General features: G+C 40.2%; 1 protein-coding gene and 2 long non-coding RNA genes across 3 annotated transcripts; 1 reads left to right on the plus strand and 2 right to left on the minus strand.

Annotated features, from left to right (window-relative positions):
* Window positions 1-11,256: 11,256 nt before the first annotated feature.
* On the minus strand, window positions 11,257-15,087 carry LOC139832260 (uncharacterized). The gene is made up of 2 exons (XR_011747143.1): window positions 13,083-15,087; window positions 11,257-11,400 (listed from the first exon to the last, which is right to left on the minus strand). It is a non-coding gene; the product is annotated as an uncharacterized lncRNA (long non-coding RNA).
* Window positions 15,088-20,148: 5,061 nt separating this feature from the next.
* On the plus strand, window positions 20,149-21,147 carry LOC139832470 (uncharacterized). The gene has a single exon (XM_071822238.1). It carries the CDS (start codon window positions 20,149-20,151, stop codon window positions 21,145-21,147), a length of 999 nt encoding a protein of 332 aa, XP_071678339.1.
* A 1,461-nt stretch (window positions 21,148-22,608) lies between these two features.
* LOC139832261 (uncharacterized) lies at window positions 22,609-25,514 on the minus strand. The gene is made up of 2 exons (XR_011747144.1): window positions 24,415-25,514; window positions 22,609-22,742 (listed from the first exon to the last, which is right to left on the minus strand). It is a non-coding gene; the product is annotated as an uncharacterized lncRNA (long non-coding RNA).
* Window positions 25,515-26,878: the final 1,364 nt, after the last annotated feature.

Genomic DNA, 26,878 nt, shown 5'->3' on the forward strand with positions numbered 1-26,878 from the left:
GAAACGAAGTGGGGCCACGAGGCGCCCAGACTATAGGGCGGCGCGGCCTAGGGTTTGACCGCGCGGCCCTGTCATCTGGGGCCCTCGTGTGGCCCCCTGACTTGCCCTTCCGCCTACTTAAAGCCTCCGTGACGAAACCCCCAGTACCGAGAGCCACGATACGGAAAACCTTCCAGAGACGCCGCCAACGCCGATCCCATCTCGGGGGATCCAGGAGATCGCCTCCGGCACCCTGCCGGAGAGGGGAATCACCTCCCGGAGGACTCTACGCCGCCATGGTCGCCTCCGGTGTGATGTGTGAGTAGTCTACCCCTGGACTATGGGTCCATAGCAGTAGCTAGATGGTTGTCTTCTCCCCATTGTGCTATCATTGTCGGATCTTGTGAGCTGCCTAACATGATCAAGATCATCTATCTGTAATTCTATATGTTGCGTTTGTTGGGATCCGATGAATAGAGAATACTTGTTATGTTGATTATCAAAGTTATATCTACGTGTTGTTTATGATCTTGCATGCTTTCCGTTACTAGTAGATGCTCTGGCCAAGTAGATGCTTGTAACTCCAAGAGGGAGTACTTATGCTCGATAGTGGGTTCATGCCTGCATTGACACAGGGACGTGTGAGAAAGTTCTAAGGTTGTGTTGTGCTGTTACCACTAGGGATAAAACATTGATGCTATGTCTAAGGATGTAGTTGTTGATTACATTACGCACCATACTTAATGCAATTGTCTGTTGCTTTGCAACTTAATACTGGAGGGGGTTCGGATGATAACCTGAAGGTGGACTTTTTAGGCATAGATGCAGTTGGATGGCGGTCTATGTACTTTGTCGTAATGCCCAATTAAATCTCACTATACTCATCATGATATGTATGTGCATGGTCATGCTCTCTTTATTTGTCAATTGCCCAACTGTAATTTATTCACCCAACATGCTGCTTGTCTTATGGGAGAGACACCTCTAGTGAACTGTGGACCCCGGTCCAATTCTCTTTACTGAAATACAATCTACTGCAATACTTGTTCTACTGTTTTCTGCAAACAATCATCTTCCACACAATACGGTTAACTCTTTGTTACAGCAAGCCGGTGAGATTGACAACCTCACTGTTTCGTTGGGGCAAAGTACTTTGGTTGTGTTGTGCAGGTTCCACGTTGGCGCCGGAATCCCTGGTGTTGCGCCGCACTACATCCCGCCGCCATCAACCTTCAACGTGCTTCTTGACTCCTACTGGTCCGATTAAACCTTGGTTTCTTACTGAGGGAAACTTGCCGCTGTGCGCATCACACCTTCCTCTTGGGGTTCCCAACGGACGTGCCAACCACACGCATCAAGCAAATTTCTGGCGCCGTTGCCGGGGAGATCAAGACACGCTGCAAGGGGAGTCTCCACTTCTCAATCTCTTTACTTTGTTTTTGTCTTGCTTAGTTTTATTTACTACTTTGTTTGCTGCACTAAATCAAAATACAAAAAAAATTAGTTGCTAGTTTTACTTTATTTGCTATCTTGTTTGCTATATCAAAAACACAAAAAAATTAGTTACTTGCATTTACTTTACTTATTTCATCATGTTTCCTTTTAATTTTACCGCAAAAGACATACCGGTAGGACGTGGGTCTATAGTTGGGAGAAATAATATAGAAGAATTTTTCAATCATGTTAGTACCATTGAAAATTTTGAAGATAGACACTTGGTAGACCTTGCGCCTACTTATGAAATTGCTGCCGCGCATTTAGTTCGCCTGTTGGAAACTAAATTTGTTAATCTTAATCCTATAATCCAACACATGTTTCTCACACTTGGTGATATGGAAGAAGGGAAAAAGAAAGATTTTGTTTTAGAAACCCTTCTTAGAGAATTTGGTGGTCTAGCAAGAGAAGCTAGATAGGTCTTTGCTAAATTTAATATGCTTGGTTCTCATACTAATTTTGTTAGTCTCCTTGAAAAGATGGACATGGATAGAATAAGATACACTAATAATATTGATGACGGTGGGGAGATCAAAGCACCAATACCATGTAAACTCTTAGCTATGAATGATGCACTAGAAAATAACTATGCTTGGCTTGTTCCTGAAAATTTGTTTGATGAGAGTAGTACGCCTAAGACTAATGAAAAGGGAGATGCTAAAACTTATGTATCTAATATATTATGCCTGGTTGAGAAAGCTCCGCACCCCGCTGAGAATGCATCACCCTTTGATAATACTTGATGCACACTTTCTGCGCCTAGCTGAAAGGCGTTAAAGAAAAGCGCTTATGGGAGACAACCCATGTTTTTACCTACAGTACTTTGTTTTTATTTTGTGTCTTGGAAGTTGTTTACTACTGTAGCAACCTCTCCTTATCTTAGTTTTGTGTTTTGTTGTGCCAAGTTAAGCCGTTGATAGAAAAGTAAGTACTAGATTTGGATTACTGCGCAGTTCCAGATTTCTTTGCTGTCACGAATCTGGGTCCACCTCCCTGTAGGTAGCTCAGAAAATTAAGCCAATTTACGTGCATGATCCTCAGATATGTACGCAACTTTCATTCAATTTGAGCATTTTGATCTGAGCAAGTCTGGTGCCATTTTAAAATTCGTCAATACGAACTGTTCTGTTTTGACAGATTCTGCCTTTTATTTCGCATTGCCTCTTTTGCTATGTTGGATAAATTTCTTTGATCCACTAATGTCCAGTAGCATTATGCAATGTCCAGAAGTGTTAAAAATGATTGTGTCACCTCTGAATATGTTAATTTTTATTGTGCACTAACCCTCTAATGAGTTGTTTCGAGTTTGGTGTGGAGGAAGTTTTCAAGGATCAAGAGAGGAGTATGATGCAACATGATCAAGGAGAGTGAAAGCTCTAAGCTTGGGGATGCCCCGGTGGTTCACCCCTGCATATATTAAGAAGACTCAAGCGTCTAAGCTTGGGGATGCCCAAGGCATCCCCTTCTTCATCGACAACATTATCAGGTTCCTCCCCTGAAACTATATTTTTATTCCATCACATCTTATGTGCTTTTTCTTGGAGCGTCGGTTTGTTTTTGTTTTTTGTTTTGTTTGAATAAAATGGATCCTAGCATTCACTTTATGGGAGAGAGACACGCTCCGCTGTAGCATATGGACAAGTATGTCCTTGGTTTCTACTCATAGTATTCATGGCGAAGTTTCTCCTTCGTTAAATTGTTATATGGTTGGAATTGGAAAATGATACATGTAGTAATTGCTATTAATGTCTTGGGTAATGTGATACTTGGCAATTGTTGTGCTCATGATTAAGCTCTTGCATCATATGCTTTGCACCCATTAATGAAGAAATACATAGAGCATGCTAAAATTTGGTTTGCATATTTGGTTTCTCTAAGGTCTAGATAATTTCTAGTATTGAGTTTGAACAACAAGGAAGACGGTGTTGAGTCTTATAATGTTTTCAATATGTCTTTTATGTGAGTTTTGCTGCACCGGTTCATCCTTGTGTTTGTTTCAAATAAGCCTTGCTAGCCTAAACCTTGTATCGAGAGGGAATACTTCTCATGCATCCAAAATACTTGAGCCAACCACTATGCCATTTGTGTCCACCATACCTACCTACTACATGGTATTTTCCGCCATTCCAAAGTAAATTGCTTGAGTGCTACCTTTAAAATTCCATCATTCACCTTTGCAATATATAGCTCATGGGACAAATAGCTTAAAAACTATTGTGGTATTGAATATGTAATTATGCACTTTATCTCTTATTAAGTTGCTTGTTGTGCGATAACCATGTTCACTGGGGACGCCATCAACTTTTCATTGTTGAATTTCATGTGAGTTGCTATGCATGTTCGTCTTGTCTGAAGTAAGGGCGATCTACACTGAGTTGAATGGTTTGAGCATGCATATTGTTAGAGAAGAACATTGGGCCGCTAACTAAAGCCATGATCCATGGTGGAAGTTTCAGTTTTGGACAAACATCCTCAAATCTCTAATGAGAAAAGAATTAATTATTGTTGAATGCTTAAAGCATTAAAAGAGGAGTCCATTATCTGTTGTCTATGTTGTCCCGGTATGGATGTCTAAGTTGAGAATAATCAAAAGCGAGAAATCCAAATGCGAGCTTTCTCCTTAGACCTTTGTACAAAGCGACATAGAGGTACCTTTGTGATACTTGGTTAAAGCATATGTATTGCGGTGATAATCCAGGTAGTCCAAGCTAATTAGGACAAGGTGCGCGCACTATTGGTACACTATGCATGAGGCTTGCAACTTATAAGATATAATTTACATGATGCATATGCTTTATTACTACCATTGACAAAATTGTTTCATGTTTTCAAAATCAAAGCTCTAGCACAAATATAGCAATCGATGCTTTTCCTCTATGAAGGACCATTCTTTTACTTTCAATGATGAGTCAGTTCACCTATTTCTCTCCACCTCAAGAAGCAAACACTTGTGTGAACTGTGCATTGATTCCTACATACTTGCTTATTGCACTTATTATATTACTCTATGTTGACAATATCCATGAGATATACATGTTACAAGTTGAAAGCAACCGCTGAAACTTAATCTTCTTTGTGTTGCTTCAATACCTTTACTTTGAATTATTGCTTTATGAGTTAACTCTTATGCAAGACTTATTGATGCTTGTCTTGAAGTGCTATTCATGAAAAGTCTTTGCTTTATGATTCACTTGTTTACTCATGTCATATACATTGTTTTGATCGCTGCATTCACTACATATGCTTTACAAATAGTATGATCAAGGTTATGATGGCATGTCACTCCGCAAATTATCTCGTGTTATCGTGTTACCTGCTCGCGACGAGCCGAACTAAGCTTTGGGATGCTGATACGTCTCAGACGTATCGATAATTTCTTATGTTCCATGCCACATTATTGATGTTATCTACATGTTTTATGCACACTTTATGTCATATTCGTGCATTTTCTGGAACTAACCTATTAACAAGATGCCGAAGTGCCAGTTGCTGTTTTCTGCTGTTTTTGGTTTCAGAAATCCTAGTAAGGAAATATTCTCGGAATTGGACGAAATCAACGCCCAGGGGCCTATTTTTCCACGAAGCTTCCAGAAGACCGAAGACGAAACGAAGTGGGGCCACGAGGCGCCCAGACTACAGGGCGGCGCGGCCTAGGGTTTGGCCGCGCGGCCCTGTCATCTGGGGCCCTTGTGTGGCCCCCTGACTTGCCCTTCCGCCTACTTAAAGCCTCCGTGACGAAACCCCCAGTACCGAGAGCCACGATACGGAAAACCTTCCGGAGAGACGCCGCCAACGCCGATCCCATCTCGGGGGATCCAGAGATCGCCTCCGGCACCCTGCCGAGAGGGGAATCACCTCCCGGAGGACTCTACGCCGCCATGGTCGCCTCCGGTGTGATGTGTGAGTAGTCTACCCCTGGACTATGGGTCCATAGCAGTAGCTAGATGGTTGTCTTCTCCCCATTGTGCTATCATTGTCGGATCTTGTGAGCTGCCTAACATGATCAAGATCATCTATCCGTAATTCTATATGTTGCGTTTGTTGGGATCCGATGAATAGAGAATACTTGTTATGTTGATTATCAAAGTTATATCTACGTGTTGTTTATGATCTTGCATGCTTTCCGTTACTAGTAGATGCTCTGGCCAAGTAGATGCTTGTAACTCCAAGAGGGAGTACTTATGCTCGATAGTGGGTTCATGCCTGCATTGACACAGGGACAAAGGATGAGAAAGTTCTAAGGTTGTGTTGTGTTGTTGCCACTAGGGATAAAACATTGATGCTATGTCTAAGGATGTAGTTGTTGATTACATTACGCACCATACTTAATGCAATTGTCTGTTGCTTTGCAACTTAATACTGGAGGGGGTTCGGATGATAACCTGAAGGTGGACTTTTTAGGCATAGATGCAGTTGGATGGCGGTCTATGTACTTTGTCGTAATGCCCAATTAAATCTCACTATACTCATCATGATATGTATGTGCATGGTCATGCTCTCTTTATTTGTCAATTGCCCAACTGTAATTTGTTCACCCAACATGCTGCTTGTCTTATGGGAGAGACACCTCTAGTGAACTGTGGACCCCGGTCCAATTCTCTTTACTGAAATACAATCTACTGCAATACTTGTTCTACTGTTTTTTGCAAACAATCATCTTCCACACAATACGGTTAACTCTTTGTTACAGCAAGCCGGTGAGATTGACAACCTCACTGTTTCGTTGGGGCAAAGTACTTTGGTTGTGTTGTGAAGGTTCCACGTTGGCGCCGGAATCCCTGGTGTTGCGCCGCACTACATCCCGCCGCCATCAACCTTCAACGTGCTTCTTGACTCCTACTGGTCCGATTAAACCTTGGTTTCTTACTGAGGGAAACTTGCCGCTGTGCGCATCACACCTTCCTCTTGGGGTTCCCAACGGACATGCCAACCACACGCATCAGAGAGTCACCACTAGTGTAGATAGCTGGGAACCCCGGTCCATCTTTCATCATCATATACTCGTTCTACATGACATTGGAAGTAGTATCAACTATTTTCTGGTGCCATTGCTCTCATATTATCATATCGCTGCTTTGTTATTCTGTTACTATTGCTCTCATATTACTGTTGCTTTCACATCACCCCTGTTACTAGTGCTTTTCCAGGTGCAGCTGAATTGACAACTCAGTTGTTAAGGCTTATAAGTATTCTTTACCTCCCCTTGTGTCGAATCAATAAATTTGGGTTTTACTTCCCTCGAAGACTGTTGCGATCCCCTATACTTGTGGGTTATCAAGACTATTTTCTGGCGCCGTTGCCGGGGAGGCATAGCTCTACTCATAAGTTCACCTGGGGAGTACACTCTACCTCTCTCTCTGTTTTATTTTATTTTGTTTTACTTAGTTTACTTTTGTCTAGTTTATTTGTGCTTAGTTTATTTCTGTCTAGTATTATTTTGCTTAGTTTACTTTTGTATAGTTTGTTTTTGTTTTGTTTTACTTTCCTCATATACCCAAAAATCCATAAAAATTTGAAAAACCGAAAAATTAAAAACTGTTGCTATGGGAGAACCTACAACCTACTTGGAGCTTATAGAATATTATAATAATTATAGAGAATCAAGAGCGGGAAATGTGGTGAGTGCTGTGATAGAAAAATTGAATACAATTGCTAAAATCTTGCTTAAACGCCATGATATAAACTGTTGCTCTCAACAGGACACTAAACATCTTAAATTTCAATGTGGCTTTAGTGAGGAATTTTTAATTAAGAACTATACTCGGAATAGCTATATTCATTTTGGGTTTGAAGAGGTAGAACAATTTTTCATATTTATGGGAGCCTCTGAGATAGAATCCTTCATGGTTAAAAATTATGAAACTTGTGTTGTTTGTAAGGACCTTAAAGATTATGTCTCTTCTATCCTTAATTTTTGCAATGAAAGTTACACTGATAATCCTTATATCATTGATTATAAAGAGAGACTCATTAATGCACAAGAATGCACTCACAATTTGCAGGGACCTGTGGAAGAAGAAATTGATGAACCTGAAAGCTCATTGGATGAAAAAGAGGAGGAGAGTGATGAACAAAAGGAGGAAGAATGGATTAGCTACCCATGCCAACCTTCTAATGAGAGTAACTCTTTATCTCTTACACTATTTGATTGTCCTCCATGCTTACCGAAAGAGGTTGAATGTTATGTTCCTGTGGATTCTCTTGAAATATTCCCTATGAGTAAAACTTGTGAGAATAATTATGCTACTGTTATCTATGATAATCCATACTACTTTGATAAATCTTATGATAATTCTTTGTTTGTGACTGATGTTGAGATGCATGGTACTAAAGAGTTTTGCTTAGCAAATGTTTATGATAAATCTCTAGATGATGGTCCTATGTTACTTGATAAATTTAATTGTATTACTAATGAAAATGGGATTGGAGAGATCTTGACTTTATCTAGGAGTCCCATATCTCTTGAGATTGATCAATCATCTTGTTATATTATTGATAAAAGTGGTTTTGAAAGTTCTGATCCTATTATTTTTAAGCTTGACAAAAATTATGTGTTTGTGGATCATGAAAAGTATGCTGCATGTGATAGTTATGTTGTTGAGTTTGTTCATGAAGCTACTGAAAATTATTATGAGAGTGGAAAATATGGTTGTAGAAATTTGCATGGTACTAAAACACCTCTCTATATGCTTACAATTTTGAACTTACTCTCATTTTATCTTCTTATGCTTGTCACTTTGTTCTTCATGAATTTATTTGTGTACAAGAATCCTATGCATAGGAAGTGGGTTAGACTTAAATGTGTTTTGAACTTGCTTCTTCATGCTCTCTTTTGCTTCAACTCTTATTTCTTGCGAGTGCATCATTAAAACTGATGAGCCCATTTTAATGGCTATAAAGAAAGCACTTCTTGGGAGATAACCCATGTCTTTATTTTGCTACTGTTTTGTTGTGTCTTGGAAGTTGTTACTACTGTAGCAACCTCTCCTTATCTTTATTTTGTTGCATTGTTGTGCCAAGTGAAGCCTCTAATCGAAGGTTGATACTAGATTTGGATTTCTGCGCAGAAACATATTTCTATCTGTCACGAATCTGGCTTGTTTTCTCTGTAGGTAACTCAGAAAATTATGCCAATTTACGTGCGCGTTCCTCAGATATGTACGCAACTTTCGTTAGTTTTGAGTTTTCTGATTTGAGTAACGGAAGTACCTGTTTAAAATTCGTCTTTACTGGCTGTTCTGTTTTGCCAGATTCTGTCTCTGTTTTTTGCATTGTCTCTTGTGGACTTTAAGCAAGGCTTTCTAGACGTGGAGAGCTGTAGCTAATGTTTTATTGAGTTCTTGCAATGTGTCACTACAGGACCAAGGTGGATTCAATTTTTTTGAGTACTAACCCCTCTAATGAAGTTTATGAGAAGTTTGGTGTGAAGGAAGTTTTCAAGGATCAAGAGAGGAGGATGATATATGATCAAGAAGAGTGAAAAGTCTAAGCTTGGGGATGCCCCCGTGGTTCATCCCTGCATATTTCAAGAAGACTCAAGCGTCTAAGCTTGGGGATGCCCAAGGCATCCCCTTCTTCATCAACTTATCAGGTTTCTTCTATTGAAACTATATTTTTATTCGGTCACATCATATGTGCTTTTACTTGGAGCGTTTGTTTGTTTTTATTTTTGTTTGTGTTTGAATAAATTCGGATCCTAGCAATCCTTGTTTGGGAGAGAGACACGCTCCGCTTTTTCATATGAACACTGGTGTTCTTAGCTTTATTTTAATGTTCATGGCGGAGTTGAAAACTGCTGCATTTATCGATATTTGGTTGGAAACAGAAAGTGCTTCATAATGTCTTGAATAATTTGATACTTGGCAATTGTTTTGAGCTCTCAAGTAGATCATGATTAAGTTTTTTTCATGTAGTTTAAACCTATTAGTGGAGAACTACCGTAGAGCTTGTTGAAATTGGTTTGCATGATTGGTCTCTCTAAGGTCTAGATATTTTCTGGTAAAAGTGTTTGAGCAACAAGGAAGACAGTGTAGAGTTTTATAATGCTTGCAATATGTTCTTATGTAAGTTTTGCTGTACCGGTTCATACTTGTGTTTGCTTCAAACAACCTTACTAGCCAAAGCCTTGTACTGAGAGGAAATGTTTCTCGTGCATCCAAAACCTTGAGCCAAAACCTATGCCATTTGTGTCCACCATATCTACCTACTATGTGGTATTTCCTGCCATTCCAAGCAAATACTTCATGTGCTACCTTTAAACAATTCAAAAGCTATTATCTCTTATTTGTGTCAATGTTTAATAGCTCATGAGGAAGTATGTGGTGTTTTATCTTTCGATCTTGTCATTTACTTCGGACAGACTTTCACCAATGGACTAGTGGTTTCATCCGCTTATCCAATAATTTTGCAAAAAGAGTTGGCGCGGGGTTCCCAGCCCCCAATTAATCAACCTTCATTAATAATTCTCTTCACATGTTTTGCTCTGATTCATCAGTGAGCAACTTAATTTTGCAAATAGACACTCCTTCATGGTATGTGAATGTTGGAAGGCACCCGAGGATTCGGTTAGCCATGGCTTGTGTAAGCAAAGGCTGGGAGGAGTGTCAACCATAAATAAAACTAAAATATATGTGTAAACAAAAGAGAAGAGGGATGATCTACCTTTCTGGTAGAGATAACGTCCTTCATGGGAGCCGCTCTTGAAAGTCTGGTTGATGAGGTAGTTAGAGTGCCCACTATCATTCGTTGACAACAACAAACACCTCTCAAAACTTTACTTTTATACTCTTTATATGATTTCAAAACTTAAAAAGCTCTAGCACATGATTTAATCCCTGCTTCCCTCTGCGAAGGGCCTTTCTTTTACTTCATGTTGAGTCAGTTTATCTACTTCCTTCCATCTTAGAAGCAAACATATGTGTCAACTGTGCATTGATTCTTACATACTTGCTTATTTGCATTCATCATAATACTTTGTGTTGACAATTATCCATGAGATATGTATGTTGAAAGTTGAAAGCAACCGCTGAAACTTAAATCTTCCTCTGTGTTGCTTCAATGCCTTTACTTTGAATTTATTGCTTTATGAGTTAACTCTTATGCAAGACTTTTGATGCTTGTCTTGAAAGTACTATTCATGAAAAGTTTTGCTATATGTTATCTATTTGTTAGCAACTATAAATCATTGCCTTGAGTCACTGCATTCATCTCATATGCTTTATAATAGGATGATCAAGATTATGTAAGTAGCATGTCACTACAGAAATTACTCTTTTTATCGTTTACCTACTCGAGGGCGAGCAGGAACTAAGCTTGGGGATGCTGATACGTCTCCAACGTACCTATAATTTCTGATGTTTCATGCTTGTTTTATGACAATACTTACATGTTTTGCTTGCACTTTATAATGTTTTTATGCATTTTATGGAACTAACCTATTGACAAGATGCCGAAGGGCCATGTAATATCCCAGGTTTAGAGGCTACAAAATGAGAGAACATCAAAGTGTGCATTGCATTCATGCATAGAAAATCCGGGGAATTTTCGCGCTTTAGTTTAAAACTGTCAAAATGATCGAGGTTTCTCTCCATCGGTGGAATTGAGTTAGTCATCGATGTGAGTGCGACAAATTTCAACATGACCTTTGTGAATTCATGTGTTTTGAGGGGAACAATTTGAATTCAGATTCAAATATGAAAGACAGAAATTCAAATTGTAATTGGAATTGGAATTTGAAATCTAAACAAGTATATAAATATAATATGTACAAGTAAATACACTTGATAGTTCCAAATGAATAAATGAGTTAAACTTTATTACATAATACATTATTCAATAAATTATAAGTTAGAAAAGAAATAGAAAATTACAAAAGAATAAAAGTAAACCCTAAACTAAATCTTCTATTCCTCTTCTTATCATTCCTTCCTGTAAAACAAACAACAAAGTCAAAAGAGAATGGTGTTACAATTAAAATATCGCCATCATCAAGGATGAGGCATTTTGATATTGGAACTCAACTACTAGACATTAGGAGCTTGTCCTAATATCTAAATTGTGGATTAGAGGGATCAATTTCAATCTATAGGCAGCTTTGGGAATCATGTATCATCTCTGGATCATAAATAGGATAAATAGATCATTTTGTATCATTAGGCAACAAAGTATCTTATCAATCCCTCTAATCTAGCTAGAATCCTTTAAAATTCCACAAAGTTGTTTTTATGGATCATTATTGACATGGAGAAGTCAATATGATCCTAAACTAAAAGCCATAAGGTAAAATCAGCTTGATCACAGCAGTCCAGTAGGAGTAATACACTTGGCAGTGTCAAATATTAAAGGACAACAGTGGATAAACATCAGCTCAGCCGTGCCTTCACTTGGAGGCAAGGAAAATATCTTGACCAGAGCATACAAGCAGGTAGCACAGTCAGTGCATGCACAAGCATGTGTTGTCGACACCACAGACAACACCCAACAGTATATAAACAGCACATAGGCTGTACCAGCAGCCCCTTTGACACACACAAACATCTCAGCCGCACCAACAATTTATCTAGCCATACTTACACTCTGTCTTGAGTTAATCAATCCATTAGGACAACACAAGAACACCAACAAATATTCATGGATACTTAGGATCAGTAGGAAGAATCAGAAGCAGCAAGGAGGAGAAGGCATGCCACAAGAAGAAGATTAATCAACAGTTCAGAAGGCCAAACTCTACAACAGCAGGTTGATCCATCGATCTCATATAAGCATCTCAGCATACTAGCTTGCACTCCCATCTATCTACCCTTCAACTAGACTCTGTCTAGGAGGATTTGAGAGATGGATTTCTCTCAGATCTGGCATAGAAGTGCTATGCCCAGTTCATCATAGAGAATCTATAAAACCGTAAATAGTATATCTGTTCTTATCAAAAGGAAGTGCCTCAGCCTTTGCATCATAGGCTGGGCCAAGATATCAAGCTCAACATCTGTTCTTATCAGTAATAGATAGAAAGAAATATGCAGCAGAGAGGGGAGCTAGATCACCTAAGCTTTAGCTAGTGATCCCTAGTCAAACTAGGAGCTCATACCCTGTACATAGAAAAGAAGTGAAGCAAGGTACATTAGTTACCGCCAGCAAATAACCATGTCTCGGAAGCTGGCAGTATCATCACTTTGCACCACCAATATATCACAAGTACAGAGCATGTATGCACATGATCTGCTCATCATCCACAGCAATTAAATCGCTATAAGCATACATATAAGCTCACCAGCAAGCTACCAAGCAGAGCATTAAGCCACAGCACTTTTATCCCATTTCTTAAACTCAACCATGAGTTAAATGGGGCATCAAATTATCACAGCAAGTTATCCAAAGAGAGGCACCACACATAGCACAAGGCAGCGATCAATTAATTCAGAGCATGGTCAGCCCAAACCACACCTCACAGAGAGCCATAACACTTGCATCAATTACCAGGGCATGATTTATTTAGCTCCACTATACACACATACATACCACCAGTAGCACAAGTATGGAGCAGTAGTAATGGTGCAGCCCAAACAGTAGAACCCTGAACAAAGATGGGAGAGGTTTAGCTCACAGTGTCGTACAGGAAGTGGCGAGGTAGGCGACGCCGGGGTTGCGTCCGCGGCACCGTCCAGCCGGCGTCGAGGATGAAGTAGTCGCAACAACAGAGCACATCGCCATGAACAACACACCAAACCACCAGATACCACCGAGATGGCGAGCTCGAGCTGGGGCTCGTGGTCGATGAGGAGGCGGGGTCGCCAATGGGGAGCAGCAGCGGCTTGCAGCAACACGCCGGCGAACCTAGGGTTCGGCCGAGCGCGCGTGGAGGCGCTTGGGGGGGCGCGCGCGTAGGGCGGCATCGAGGCGGCGGGTGATGGCGAAGCCTCACCGGACAGCAGCAGCGACCGCTAGGGTTTCCAGGTTTGGGGGCGGACGAGGTAGAGCTGGAAAATCAAATCGAGCGGGACAAAGTGGTAGAGGATGTTGAGGGGAGCCAGAAAAACGTCTCGCCGGTGCCGGAGTAGGCCGGCAGCTGTCAAGGCGGGCTAGGGTTCGCAGGGGTCGTGCGTGGAGCACGACCGAGCATCGAGACGGTGGGAAAATAGGAGAAGAGATGGAGGCGAAGTCGAATCGGAGAGCGGCGGCGCCGGACCTGGCCGACGACGGCCGGAGCAGCGGGTGGCGGCTGCGACATCACAGGTGCGTGCGAGGGGTGCGTCCTGGTCGCCTGCGTGCTCGTGAGGGAGAAAGAGATAGAAAGGTGAATGAGAGAGAGCGAGTCGTGGGTTGCTGGGTTGTGTTGGACTCTACGTGTACGGGGCTGACCAGGCCATGTTCATGTATGTGTAATACTATTAACCAAAATAGCTCCAGCCTAATAAACTAATCCACTAGTGTGTATATGTGTCCTAACTAAGGTAATCAAATTATAATATGCAACATACCTATATTAGTGGAAGCTAGTATCATTATTTGGTTACAAATTTAAAACTATAAAAGTTTCTCTACACAAATACCAAACAAGTATTAAAAAAATAAATACATGATGTTTCCTAACTTCTATGAATTAGGAACATTATTCATGTTAATATTAAATTGAGTTCCTAAAAGGCTTAAAATATTATTTTGACTTTAATCTGTAATAAATACTTTCCAAATAATTTAAACATGGTCTCAACTTAGAATGTGATTTTTATTAAAAATAGCATATAAGAAATTCCATAAAATCTAACATAAATACTTATTAGTTTTAAATTATATTCTAGTACCAAATTATATTTGTAAGGAATGTTTCCCTTCACCCAAATTAGTAAATTAAATCCAAGATACTTTAGAAAATTCTTATGCCTTAAAAATAATTCCTTAAACCTAAATATGATATGAGTTGCTATAACTCTATACTAGGAACTTGCTTTCACATCTAAAAACACGCAAACTCAAACCACACTTTACGTCATATTATTAAACATCTTTCAGCCAAATAAAATTGTTTGACTTACTTTGCATGACCATGTTCGATACTTATAAGTAGGAACTTTATGATTGGATCTTGTGTAGAAGGTCATAGCTAGAGTGATGTGTTACTTGTATACACCAATCAATTATTAGTCGAAAGTTAACTCTTGGTGTCTACTCCCTCCGTCCACAAATAAGTGTACGTGCGGGGTTTTCAAGATACATTATGAAGTGAAGTAAAAAATGCATTGGGAAGATGCATCTCCCTCTTTAATTAGTTCACCTCCAATGAGCTAAGTGCTTGTAGAAAATAAGAAGAACATATGCTCAATATTATTGGGTTTGATTTTCGTGCAATGAGAGAGAAGCAATTAAAGTGCATTGGGGAGATAGGAGTACACTCTTTTATGGACAAAGTTTAGGGCTAGATGTACACTTATTTGTGGACGGAGGGAGTACTTCTTAGCCCGTAACGTTTTTTGTACAGGACCCCACCTGCGCACGACCGCGTCCTCCCATCGAAATCGAAACAGAGAAGACAATGGGAGAGCCGTCCCACGCGCATCCGCACCCTGCGATGGACGTCGAGGGTGCGCACCAACTCGCCGGCGGGAGCGGGTCCTCCCTTGCATGGAGATCCGCCTTACGTCCCAGGTCGGTCCTCCGCCTCCATCTCCCTACACCATCCACCACCGGCGAACGCTGTGCACCAAGTCATCGTTTACTCCGCTCAGATCCCTTCGGCAGGCAAAGAGCAGGGGCAGCGGTGGTAGGGGATCAGGGGCGGCGGAAGCGGAACTTTGGGAGTAGCAGCTGCAGCCTGAGTTTTTGCAGCGACTTTGGGAGGCATCATCACGATGGGGAATAAATTGAAATTGCAGAACGCCGACTAAAATCACACAAGAAGCGACGATTATCGATTAGATGGCAGATCCGCAGAATTCAGTGCTGGCCTCACTTAATTTCTACTGCGTTGACACAACTACTGCTCCAGGAGCGATCCGGGTACAGCTGCTCTAGCGGGCGCATGGTTGATGCTGCGGATCTGGGCCGTGGTCTCAGAGCGCGTTCTGCGTTAGAAACAGCTGCTGGTCCAACAGCGTCAAGCTCTGCTACGGCTAGCTAAAGTAGGAGAGGTTCAGTATTAGAAATTTAGGATGCAGGCTGACCTCTGTGTGCTAACGCGAACAAACTAAAATTCCTTAGGAACCTTTATTATAAATGGAATATACCGAATTGTGAATCAAATTGAATATCTTTATTTTCATGAAAAAATTGTGAAAATCGAGTGGAGCGGAGTGGGACAGAGAGCGGCTGCGGACAGAGAGAAGTGGCTGCTATGGCACTGGATCGGTGGAGGCAATGACTATCGATTTAATTGTGTAGTTGGTGCTAGGTGCTGTTATTACTAGGCCTACGGTGTGTATTTGGTTTGTGCTGTTATGCCAGGTGAATATGAATGTATATAAAATTTTGTCTAAATTTGTGCGTTGTATAATAGAAATTAGTGTACCTTGCATTTGTATTGGGAATATTTATGTACCGCCTCTGGACGTAAAAAGATGTCACAAACTTGTCTAAATTGAAATGTATCGTGACACTCTTTATAGGATATAGATACAGATGAATAAGGACAAATCGCTGACATACTTTTATGAACAGAGGGAGTATTTTTTTTTGTAATTGTACATAAAAATTATAATTTGGATTTAAATTATATATTTAAAATGCAAATTTGATAGTTGTCTAAAAATATGCGCTCCTATATTTTTTAAATTAATGTGATGTAAGCGTTCTCTCTTGTGTAGCCACATTTGTCCTCCTCCGCCGTCTACTATGTGGCACCACCAATCTCCAAGATGGCCCTCACCAACCACCGACGGATCCGTTTGTTTAGATGAAGCTTGGCTTATCGAACGACGCATACTACTACACAATAAAAAAACCTGTAGGAAAGTAATGAGCCAAGACGGGTGAAATGGGCAGCAGATAGCAGTGATGGAAGCCTATAGAAGAGTGGGAGATTCGGGGCTGGCGGCTGGCGCGTGCTTGGCTGGGGCCGGGCGGAAGAGGGACTCAACAATGTTTGGTATTTCGCGGCAACGCGCGGGCATTGTCCTAGTCTTATCCTATGAATTTATCATACCTTGTTAGTGGGGTCATTCCATAGTATATATTTATGGGAATGATACCAAACCAAATAACCATTAGCCATCACCTCTAGTTCAACTCAACTAAGTGTAAAACTAGTTCCTATTACCAAGGCCATCATCCTTAATTATCCTTATTTAGCATCACACCATTATGGTGAACTCTAATAGCAACCAGGCCCAATATTTTGCATTATATACCGTCCACACTAAACCATACTAGTGTTAGATACTTATGAACCATCATACCTCGAAGCCAACTATTCATTCCTTAGTGGATCCAATAGCAAACCCTAGTACCTATAAACCTTAATTGTAATACTTCTTATTTCTTAAGCAGTATGTTCTTCAAAAGTTATTCTTTTGAAGTATATGATAATTAACCATTAACCATGCCATAGAGTGCTAAAACCAACAACTGTTCATTACATGTTAGGATTATACCAATTCTTATTGATGTGTGCTTGTAATATTATTGTTGTGATATATTGCATTGCTTATTTATAATCCCAAGTAATCAACCTTAATAAGAATCTTGTTTGTGAATCACTCTAAAAGTGCAACACACCCGAAACTAATCATTACAACTCACTAATCCTAAACCATCGGGGTTAGGTCACGCTTAGAACGATTGCATCTCATCTTATGCATTATTGCATCCTTGCCAATCTTTTAAACATCGTCCTTACCGGACGATGATGCTATTTCAGAATTTGGAGTTACTGCGTATCGAAGGCCTTGTCTGCATAATCTTGCAGTCAAGAAAGGCAAGTTCATCACTTGCTCATGTCATTTGAGTATTTTTACCAAATTACTTGCAAAGTACTATGTTTATCACTATTGCATAAAAAGCAAAACCACTATTTTCATAACTATGAATATGACTATGTGGTGGGCAATGGAACCATGGATTGTGTTGATATGGTGGAGGTTCCATTGCAAGGGTTTATATCCATCTAGGATTAAACAACAAATGTCGTCCAGTGATTCTTGTGCCGTAATATCCGTGTTAACCATAAGATCTGGACTGGGACGGAATAGTCAATTGTATTTCCACCTCTTGTACATCAACGGACGCGCTTTACCATAGACACTAGTATTCCAAGGGGGCAAGCGGTGGGCTGGGGAAGCCTTAAGTCCCCACGGTAGAGACCGTAGACACTTGTCGCCCGAGGAGCAAGCGGTGGGCTGGGGAAGCCTTAAGTCCCCACGGTTATTGCGGTCTATGATGGGTTGCATCTCCCGGCGAAGGAGTTCATGGTAGAGACCTGAACTGTTGTCGTGGTCGGGGGCTGTCCTTAATTGGTATAAGAGCACCGGCGAGGACCCAGGGTCGGAGTTTGCATCAACGGGTGGGTGTGCGAGGTAGCGGAGGAATATGATTGGCTATGACCTTATACCGGGCCTCACACCAAAGGAAGTGTGGACGAGAACATGACTCGGTTGGCACCAAGGTTAAGATCTCTTATGGGTAAAGCAACACACCTCTGCAGAGTGTAATGAATCGTGACCTGTCACTCCCTGTTCCGGGATAAGGAACTGCGAACGCTGTCGGAAAGGAACTCCATGAAGTTCTAGTAAACCGGTGAAGGCTGACGGACATAGTTCTTCTGAATAAAAGCAACCTTTTGAAGAAATGATTATGAAAACCTGCATTGGTATTAGACTTTCTGGTCTAATGCCGTAGCTAGTGCATTAAACACCTCTTTCCTATAATGAACTTGTTGAGTACGCTCGTACTCATCCCACTCTTAAATCCCCTGCTTAGATATGGAGGCATCAAAGGAGGATATACAGTGCAACTCGAAGATCGAGGAGTCAACAACTACTTCAAGGGAACAGGACCCTGTCAGAGGAGTCAGATACCACATCCAACAAGGAGAAACCTAGATTAGCAATAGAAAGGAACTAGCTTCCTAAACTTAGCCCCTATTTAGCTAGAATCTATTCATAGCCTCTGTAGCTAGTTAAATACTCTACAAGTAGAGTTCGTGTTAGGATTAGACCACGAGTCGTTCTTCTGGATTTATTTGCAGTTTTACCTCATTGTAAAGTAGGAGGCTGTGATGATCTTATGTAACAGAATCTGTGTGTAATTCTATAGACATGCCTTGGACCCACATATGTTTCTGTTGTACCACTATGAGCGATATAATACTAGTGGAACGGTGTTTCATTGGTATTATATCAGACTTGCATACTACACCATGCAGTGGTATGCCGGGTCACCACAGCTGGTATCAGAGCAAATGCTTTGACCCTAGGATTAAAACCCTTTAAAGGAGACCTATAGGATTGGAAGTGTCTATAGGAAGTTGTCTTAGTCATACCAAATACTACATATGACTTGAGATGGATATTCACTTGAGAATAATCCTGACACACTTGAGTCAACCTTTTCAATCTATCTTTTCTAAGTAAAGATAGTTAGCTAATCCCAAACATGTAGCACATCATTAAGTCCTTAAAACTATAGATGAGTAGATCATAGTTGGTATACAATACATGGTAGTCCAAAGAGAGGATACAACCATAAGGAAGATATCCTATTGGAAGATGTGTACCAAAACTTGTTAAGTAAGAGTTATCCAGACCTGTAATAGGAGGGATAACAAGTGACTAAGATATGTGTATAAGAAAGATATCCTATTAGAAGGTGTAAACCAATACAAGTAATGGGTAAGTAAATTATCCAAACTTATGAGACAATTGATAGTAAGTGATAACTATAAGTTATAAGAGGTAGTATAAACCATGATGAGTCAATCATGGGAGGAAAGGAAGAGTGATAGAAATAATATATGTCTACTTACATGGTAGAGTTGTTAATCACATATGATTCACTTGAGAGTCATTATGTGATGACTAGAACATCCTAAATAATTAGGAGGAATACAATTAGAAGTCAAGTGTTAAACAATATTGCAAGATTACTGATCCAAAACCATGGGAACTGTGTCAAGTACATAAGAACCCTAGTTACATGGTAGAAACACTTGGAAGTATAGGAGCTATATCCTAATAAATAGGTATTCAGAGTAGACATGATAGAACAAATTGTATCATAGGAAGTAGTCCTCAATAGCACGTATATATGGTATACTATTTTGTTAGTACCTCTAAAGAAAACTAGGTTAACCTCAACTATTCCAGGCCACTTTGTTTCAAGTTTATCTCCTTGCAACTGTGCAATTATGATAAATGTTGAGACAAATACTAGAAATCCACATATTCGTGCTAAGTATCACGATATAAACCTATATTATGTGGTGTTATATACTACACATCTCAGCCTGATGTTTAGAGATGTCTTACTCAACTATTATATTCAGGCATATAATGATGTGTATTATTAGCATAAAGCTGAATCTTCTTGGATTTTATTGGATTTTCATTGATTGACTAGATCTGTGCATGAAGTTTGACCTTGGTGTGCAAATGCATGTTGCATCATTGAGTTCTTTCTTGATGTTACAGGTCTAGAGGGAAAATGGGATCGCGTGAGGGAGAGACGAGTTACCAACCAACTGAGGAAATAGTAATGACTCATGAAGAGAGGGAGGCAAAAGAAGGTCAGGAAAGAGAAGCTAAGCGGATGGAAGAGGCATTCTCTGCCACTAGATCGTCAACATCAACCCATGTCCTGCTTGGGCAAGAATTCTTTGAGCACATGGAAAGGATGGCTGAGGATAGAGCAGCAAACTTAGCACAACAAAATGAATTTTTCAGTCGTTTGATACGTGAGAATAATGGAGGTATCAGAAATGGAGGGCCAAAAGGAGTGAGTCTTACGGAATTCCTACAAACCAATCCACTGACTTTTGCTACCGCACCAGAACCTATGGATGCGGATGATTGGTTGAGGGACACTGAGCGGAAATTAAAGACAGTTCAGTGTAATGATGAAGAGAAGGTTAGATATGCCACCTATCTACTATCAGGACCAGTAGCGTCATGGTGGGATAACGTGATTCTAATTCAACCTTCGGGACATGTTTTCACGTGGGACAAGCTTAAGAAGAAGTTCCGAGAAGCCCAGGTTCCTGAAAGTATTATGGAGCTAAAGAGAAGAGAATTCGAGACCTTGAAGCAGAATGACTTGTCGGTATGGAAATATCTAGGAGAGTTTGATCGTTTATCACGTTATGCAGCAGAGGATGTGAACATAGAGGAGAAAAGGATAAAAAGGTTCTTAAAAGGGATGAATCCATTCCTGAAAATGCAGTTGAATCTAACCAAATGCACAAGGTTCCACGAGCTAGTGGATACTGCAATTACTTTGGAGAATGATTATGAAGAAGTGCAGAATGAAAGAAAACGGAAGGCAAGGTTGGAACCACAACCAATTCAGATACAACAAACTCAGTCAGAGATGAATTTTCAAACTAGAGATGAGACAATCACACCGTTTTATAGTCGAGTTCGATGCCATAACTGTGCAAGAAAAGGTCACTATGCCAAGGATTGCACTCAACAGGATATTACCTGTTTTGGATGTGGACAACTAGGTCATATGAAATCAGAATGCCCGGATCCATAGCTGGTACGAAGATCAAATGAAGCAATGAACCAATTTTCAAATCATCGGGGGAGCTCATCATCTAAGAAGCTCGAGCAAGGAAGTGGATGGAGCACAAGGATGGATGCATAGGACTTTGACCATACTTATTCTGACCCAATCAGTTTGTTGAACACAACTTCTTCATTTAGAACAATAATAGTTGCAGAATAATATCTTTAAATTACTCAAGCTTTCATGGGCAACACACTTGTCCTGTGTAAAGTTGGAATAACCATAGTTGCATAACCAACTAACATATCGTACTGGTATTCACAGCCATGTGTGTACACAATCAATCCAAATAGGATACCCTTGAAAAGTACAATGGAAAGCCAAGGAAAAGACATATAGCCTAACCAAGGAGCTAGTTGGTTGGGAAAGATGAGCTTAGCAACCATTAGGACATTCCTAAGGGGGAGAGTGAGGGATCAGTTGGATCCAATATGAATCAATACTTTGAGCAAGATAGTTGATGAAGGTCTGAACTGAGAGAAAGTTCGATCTTATTTTCATAAGATTATCGAACATTACTTTCAGAAGGATGTCAGACCAGAAGCCGAGGTTTATACCTCGAGGAAGTAAGAAGATGACTATAACTTGAAAAAGTGAGTAGTACTTACTCAGAAGAATTAAAGCTCAAGTAAGTCAAACATAAAGAAGTTGGACGAAGGAAATACAATAGGCTCAATAAAGCTCAAGATGGCCAAAGACTGAAGAAGATTGACCATACCAAAAATCAAATACTAATAGAATGATTCCTTTCATGGAACCTAAATAACCCAAAATAGTTATAGGTATCAACTATAAACCATGATTGGATGGACTAAATGAGTCTAATCCATTCTTTGGGAAATAAACCATCACGACCATTTCTATGATAAGTACCTTACCAAGTACCATTATTGCACTTTTGGTAGTAAGGGAAAACAAAGACCTATTTACCAATTAGGAGTATGTTATCAAACTAGTCTTCAGTTAAGATTAGCAGCATCAGAAGAAGTCTCAATCATTGAAAAATGTTGTAGTCTGCACAACTCAGATCCACACTCCGGAAACGTGAGAGAGTTCAAACTTCGAGGACGAAGTTTAGTTTAAGGGGTAGAGACTGTAATATCCCAGGTTTAGAGGCTACAAAATGAGAGAACACCAAAGTGTGCATTGCATTCATGCATAGAAAATCCTTGGAATTTTCGCGCTTTAGTTTAAAACTGTCAAAATGATCGAGGTTTCTCTCCATCGGTGGAATTGAGTTAGTCATCGATGTGAGTGCGACAAATTTCGACATGACCTTTGTGAATTCATGTGTTTTGAGGGGAACAATTTGAATTCAGATTCAAATATGAAAGACAGAAATTCAAATTGTAATTGGAATTGGAATTTGAAATCTAAACAAGTATATAAATATAATATGTACAAGTAAATACACTTGATAGTTCCAAATGAATAAATGAGTTAAACTTTATTACATAATACATTATTCAATAAATTATAAGTTAGAAAAGAAATAGAAAATTACAAAAGAATAAAAGTAAACCCTAAACTAAATCTTCTATTCCTCTTCTTATCATTCCTTCCTGTAAAACAAACAACAAAGACAAAAGAGAATGGTGTTACAATTAAAATGTCGCCATCATCAAGGATGAGGCATTTTGATATTGGAACTCAACTACTAGACATTAGGAGCTTGTCCTAATATCTAAATTGTGGATTAGAGGGATCAATTTCAATCTATAGGCAGCTTTGGGAATCATGTATCATCTCTGGATCATAAATAGGATAAATAGATCATTTTGTATCATTAGGCAACAAAGTATCTTATCAATCCCTCTAATCTAGCTAGAATCCTTTAAAATTCCACAAAGTTGTTTTTATGGATCATTATTGACATGGAGAAGTCAATATGATCCTAAACTAAAAGCCATAAGGTAAAATCAGCTTGATCACAGCAGTCCAGTAGGAGTAATACACTTGGCAGTGTCAAATATTAAAGGACAACAGTGGATAAACATCAGCTCAGCCGTGCCTTCACTTGGAGGCAAGGAAAATATCTTGACCAGAGCATACAAGCAGGTAGCACAGTCAGTGCATGCACAAGCATGTGTTGTCGACACCACAGACAACACCCAACAGTATATAAACAGCACATAGGCTGTACCAGCAGCCCCTTTGACACACACAAACATCTCAGCCGCACCAACAATTTATCTAGCCATACTTACACTCTGTCTTGAGTTAATCAATCCATTAGGACAACACAAGAACACCAACAAATATTCATGGATACTTAGGATCAGTAGGAAGAATCAGAAGCAGCAAGGAGGAGAAGGCATGCCACAAGAAGAAGATTAATCAACAGTTCAGAAGGCCAAACTCTACAACAGCAGGTTGATCCATCGATCTCATATAAGCATCTCAGCATACTAGCTTGCACTCCCATCTATCTACCCTTCAACTAGACTCTGTCTAGGAGGATTTGAGAGATGGATTTCTCTCAGATCTGGCATAGAAGTGCTATGCCCAGTTCATCATAGAGAATCTATAAAACCGTAAATAGTATATCTGTTCTTATCAAAAGGAAGTGCCTCAGCCTTTGCATCATAGGCTGGGCCAAGATATCAAGCTCAACATCTGTTCTTATCAGTAATAGATAGAAAGAAATATGCAGCAGAGAGGGGAGCTAGATCACCTAAGCTTTAGCTAGTGATCCCTAGTCAAACTAGGAGCTCATACCCTGTACATAGAAAAGAAGTGAAGCAAGGTACATTAGTTACCGCCAGCAAATAACCATGTCTCGGAAGCTGGCAGTATCATCACTTTGCACCACCAATATATCACAAGTACAGAGCATGTATGCACATGATCTGCTCATCATCCACAGCAATTAAATCGCTATAAGCATACATATAAGCTCACCAGCAAGCTACCAAGCAGAGCATTAAGCCACAGCACTTTTATCCCATTTCTTAAACTCAACCATGAGTTAAATGGGGCATCAAATTATCACAGCAAGTTATCCAAAGAGAGGCACCACACATAGCACAAGGCAGCGATCAATTAATTCAGAGCATGGTCAGCCCAAACCACACCTCACAGAGAGCCATAACACTTGCATCAATTACCAGGGCATGATTTATTTAGCTCCACTATACACACATACATACCACCAGTAGCACAAGTATGGAGCAGTAGTAATGGTGCAGCCCAAACAGTAGAACCCTGAACAAAGATGGGAGAGGTTTAGCTCACAGTGTCGTAAAGGAAGTGGCGAGGTAGGCGACCCCGGGGTTGCGTCCGCGGCACCGTCCAGCCGGGGTTGCGTCCGCGGCACCGTCCAGCCGGCGTCGAGGATGAAGTAGTCGCAACAACAGAGCACATCGCCATGAACAACACACCAAACCACCAGATACCACCGAGATGGCGAGCTCGAGCTGGGGCTCGTGGTCGATGAGGAGGCGGGGTCGCCAATGGGGAGCAGCAGCGGCTTGCAGCAACACTCCGGCGAACCTAGGGTTCGGCCGAGCGCGCGTGGAGGCGCTTGGGGGGGCGCGCGCGTAGGGCGGAATCGAGGCGGCGGGTGATGGCGAAGCCTCACCGGACAGCAGCAGCGACCGCTAGGGTTTCCAGGTTTGGGGGCGGACGAGGTAGAGCTGGAAAATCAAATCGAGCGGGACAAAGTGGTAGAGGATGTTGAGGGGAGCCAGAAAAATGTCTCGCCGGTGCCGGAGTTGGCCGGCAGCTGTCAAGGCGGGCTAGGGTTCACAGGGGTCGTGCGTGGAGCACGACCGAGCATCGAGACGGTGGGAAAATAGGAGAAGAGATGGAGGCGAAGTCGAATCGGAGAGCGGCGGCGCCGGACCTGGCCGACGACGGCCGGAGCAGCGGGTGGCGGCTGCGACATCACAGGTGCGTGCGAGGGGTGCGTCCTGGTCGCCTGCGTGCTCGTGAGGGAGAAAGAGATAGAAAGGTGAATGAGAGAGAGAGAGCGAGTCGTGGGTTGCTGGGTTGTGTTGGACTCTACGTGTACGGGGCTGACCAGGCCATGTTCATGTATGTGTAATACTATTAACCAAAATAGCTCCAGCCTAATAAACTAATCCACTAGTGTGTATATGTGTCCTAACTAAGGTAATCAAATTATAATATGCAACATACCTATATTAGTGGAAGCTAGTATCATTATTTGGTTATAAATTTAAAACTATAAAAGTTTCTCTACACAAATACCAAACAAGTATTAAAAAAATAAATACATGATGTTTCCTAACTTCTATGAATTAGGAACATTATTCATGTTAATATTAAATTGAGTTCCTAAAAGGCTTAAAATATTATTTTGACTTTAATCTGTAATAAATACTTTCCAAATAATTTAAACATGGTCTCAACTTAGAATGTGATTTTTATTAAAAATAGCATATAAGAAATTCCATAAAATCTAACATAAATACTTATTAGTTTTAAATTATATTCTAGTACCAAATTATATTTGTAAGGAATGTTTCCCTTCACCCAAATTAGTAAATTAAATCCAAGATACTTTAGAAAATTCTTATGCCTTAAAAATAATTCCTTAAACCTAAATATGATATGAGTTGCTATAACTCTATACTAGGAACTTGCTTTCACATCTAAAAACACGCAAACTCAAACCACACTTTACGTCATATTATTAAACATCTTTCAGCCAAATAAAATTGTTTGACTTACTTTGCATGACCATGTTCGATACTTATAAGTAGGAACTTTATGATTGGATCTTGTGTAGAAGGTCATAGCTAGAGTGATGTGTTATTTGTATACACCAATCAATTATTAGTCGAAAGTTAACTCTTATCCTATGAATTTATCATACCTTGTTAGTGGGGTCATTCCATAGTATATATTTATGGGAATGATACCAAACCAAATAACCATTAGCCATCACCTCTAGTTCAACTCAACTAAGTGTAAACCTAGTTCCTATTACCAAGGCCATCATCCTTAATTATCCTTATTTAGCATCACACCATTATGGTGAACTCTAATAGCAACCAGGCCCAATATTTTGCATTATATACCGTCCACACTAAACCCTACTAGTGTTAGATACTTATGAACCATCATACCTCGAAGCCAACTATTCATTCCTTAGTGGATCCAATAGCAAACCCTAGTACCTATAAACCTTAATTGTAATACTTCTTATTTCTTAAGCAGTATGTTCTTCAAAAGTTATTCTTTTGAAGTATATGATAATTAACCATTAACCATGCCATAGAGTGCTAAAACCAACAACTGTTCATTACATGTTAGGATTATACCAATTCTTATTGATGTGTGCTTGTAATATTATTGTTGTGATATATTGCATTGCTTATTTATAATCCCAAGTAATCAACCTTAATAAGAATCTTGTTTGTGAATCACTCTAAAAGTGCAACACACCCGAAACTAATCATTACAACTCACTAATCCTAAACCATCGGGGTTAGGTCACGCTTAGAACGATTGCATCTCATCTTATGCATTATTGCATCCTTGCCAATCTTTTAAACATCGTCCTTACCGGACGATGATGCTATTTCAGAATTTGGAGTTACTGCGTATCGAAGGCCTTGTCTGCATAATCTTGCAGTCAAGAAAGGCAAGTTCATCACTTGCTCATGTCATTTGAGTATTTTTACCAAATTACTTGCAAAGTACTATGTTTATCACTATTGCATAAAAAGCA

The sequence above is a fragment of the Lolium perenne genome, chromosome 6 (genome assembly GCF_019359855.2).
Source record: "Lolium perenne isolate Kyuss_39 chromosome 6, Kyuss_2.0, whole genome shotgun sequence".
Classification (NCBI taxonomy): domain Eukaryota; kingdom Viridiplantae; phylum Streptophyta; class Magnoliopsida; order Poales; family Poaceae; genus Lolium; species Lolium perenne.

What these genes read in the sequence shown, in the direction of transcription:
- LOC139832470 (XM_071822238.1), top strand. Translation starts at nt 20,149, where the DNA reads ATGACTCATGAAGAGAGGGAGGCAAAAGAAGGTCAGGAAAGAGAAGCT.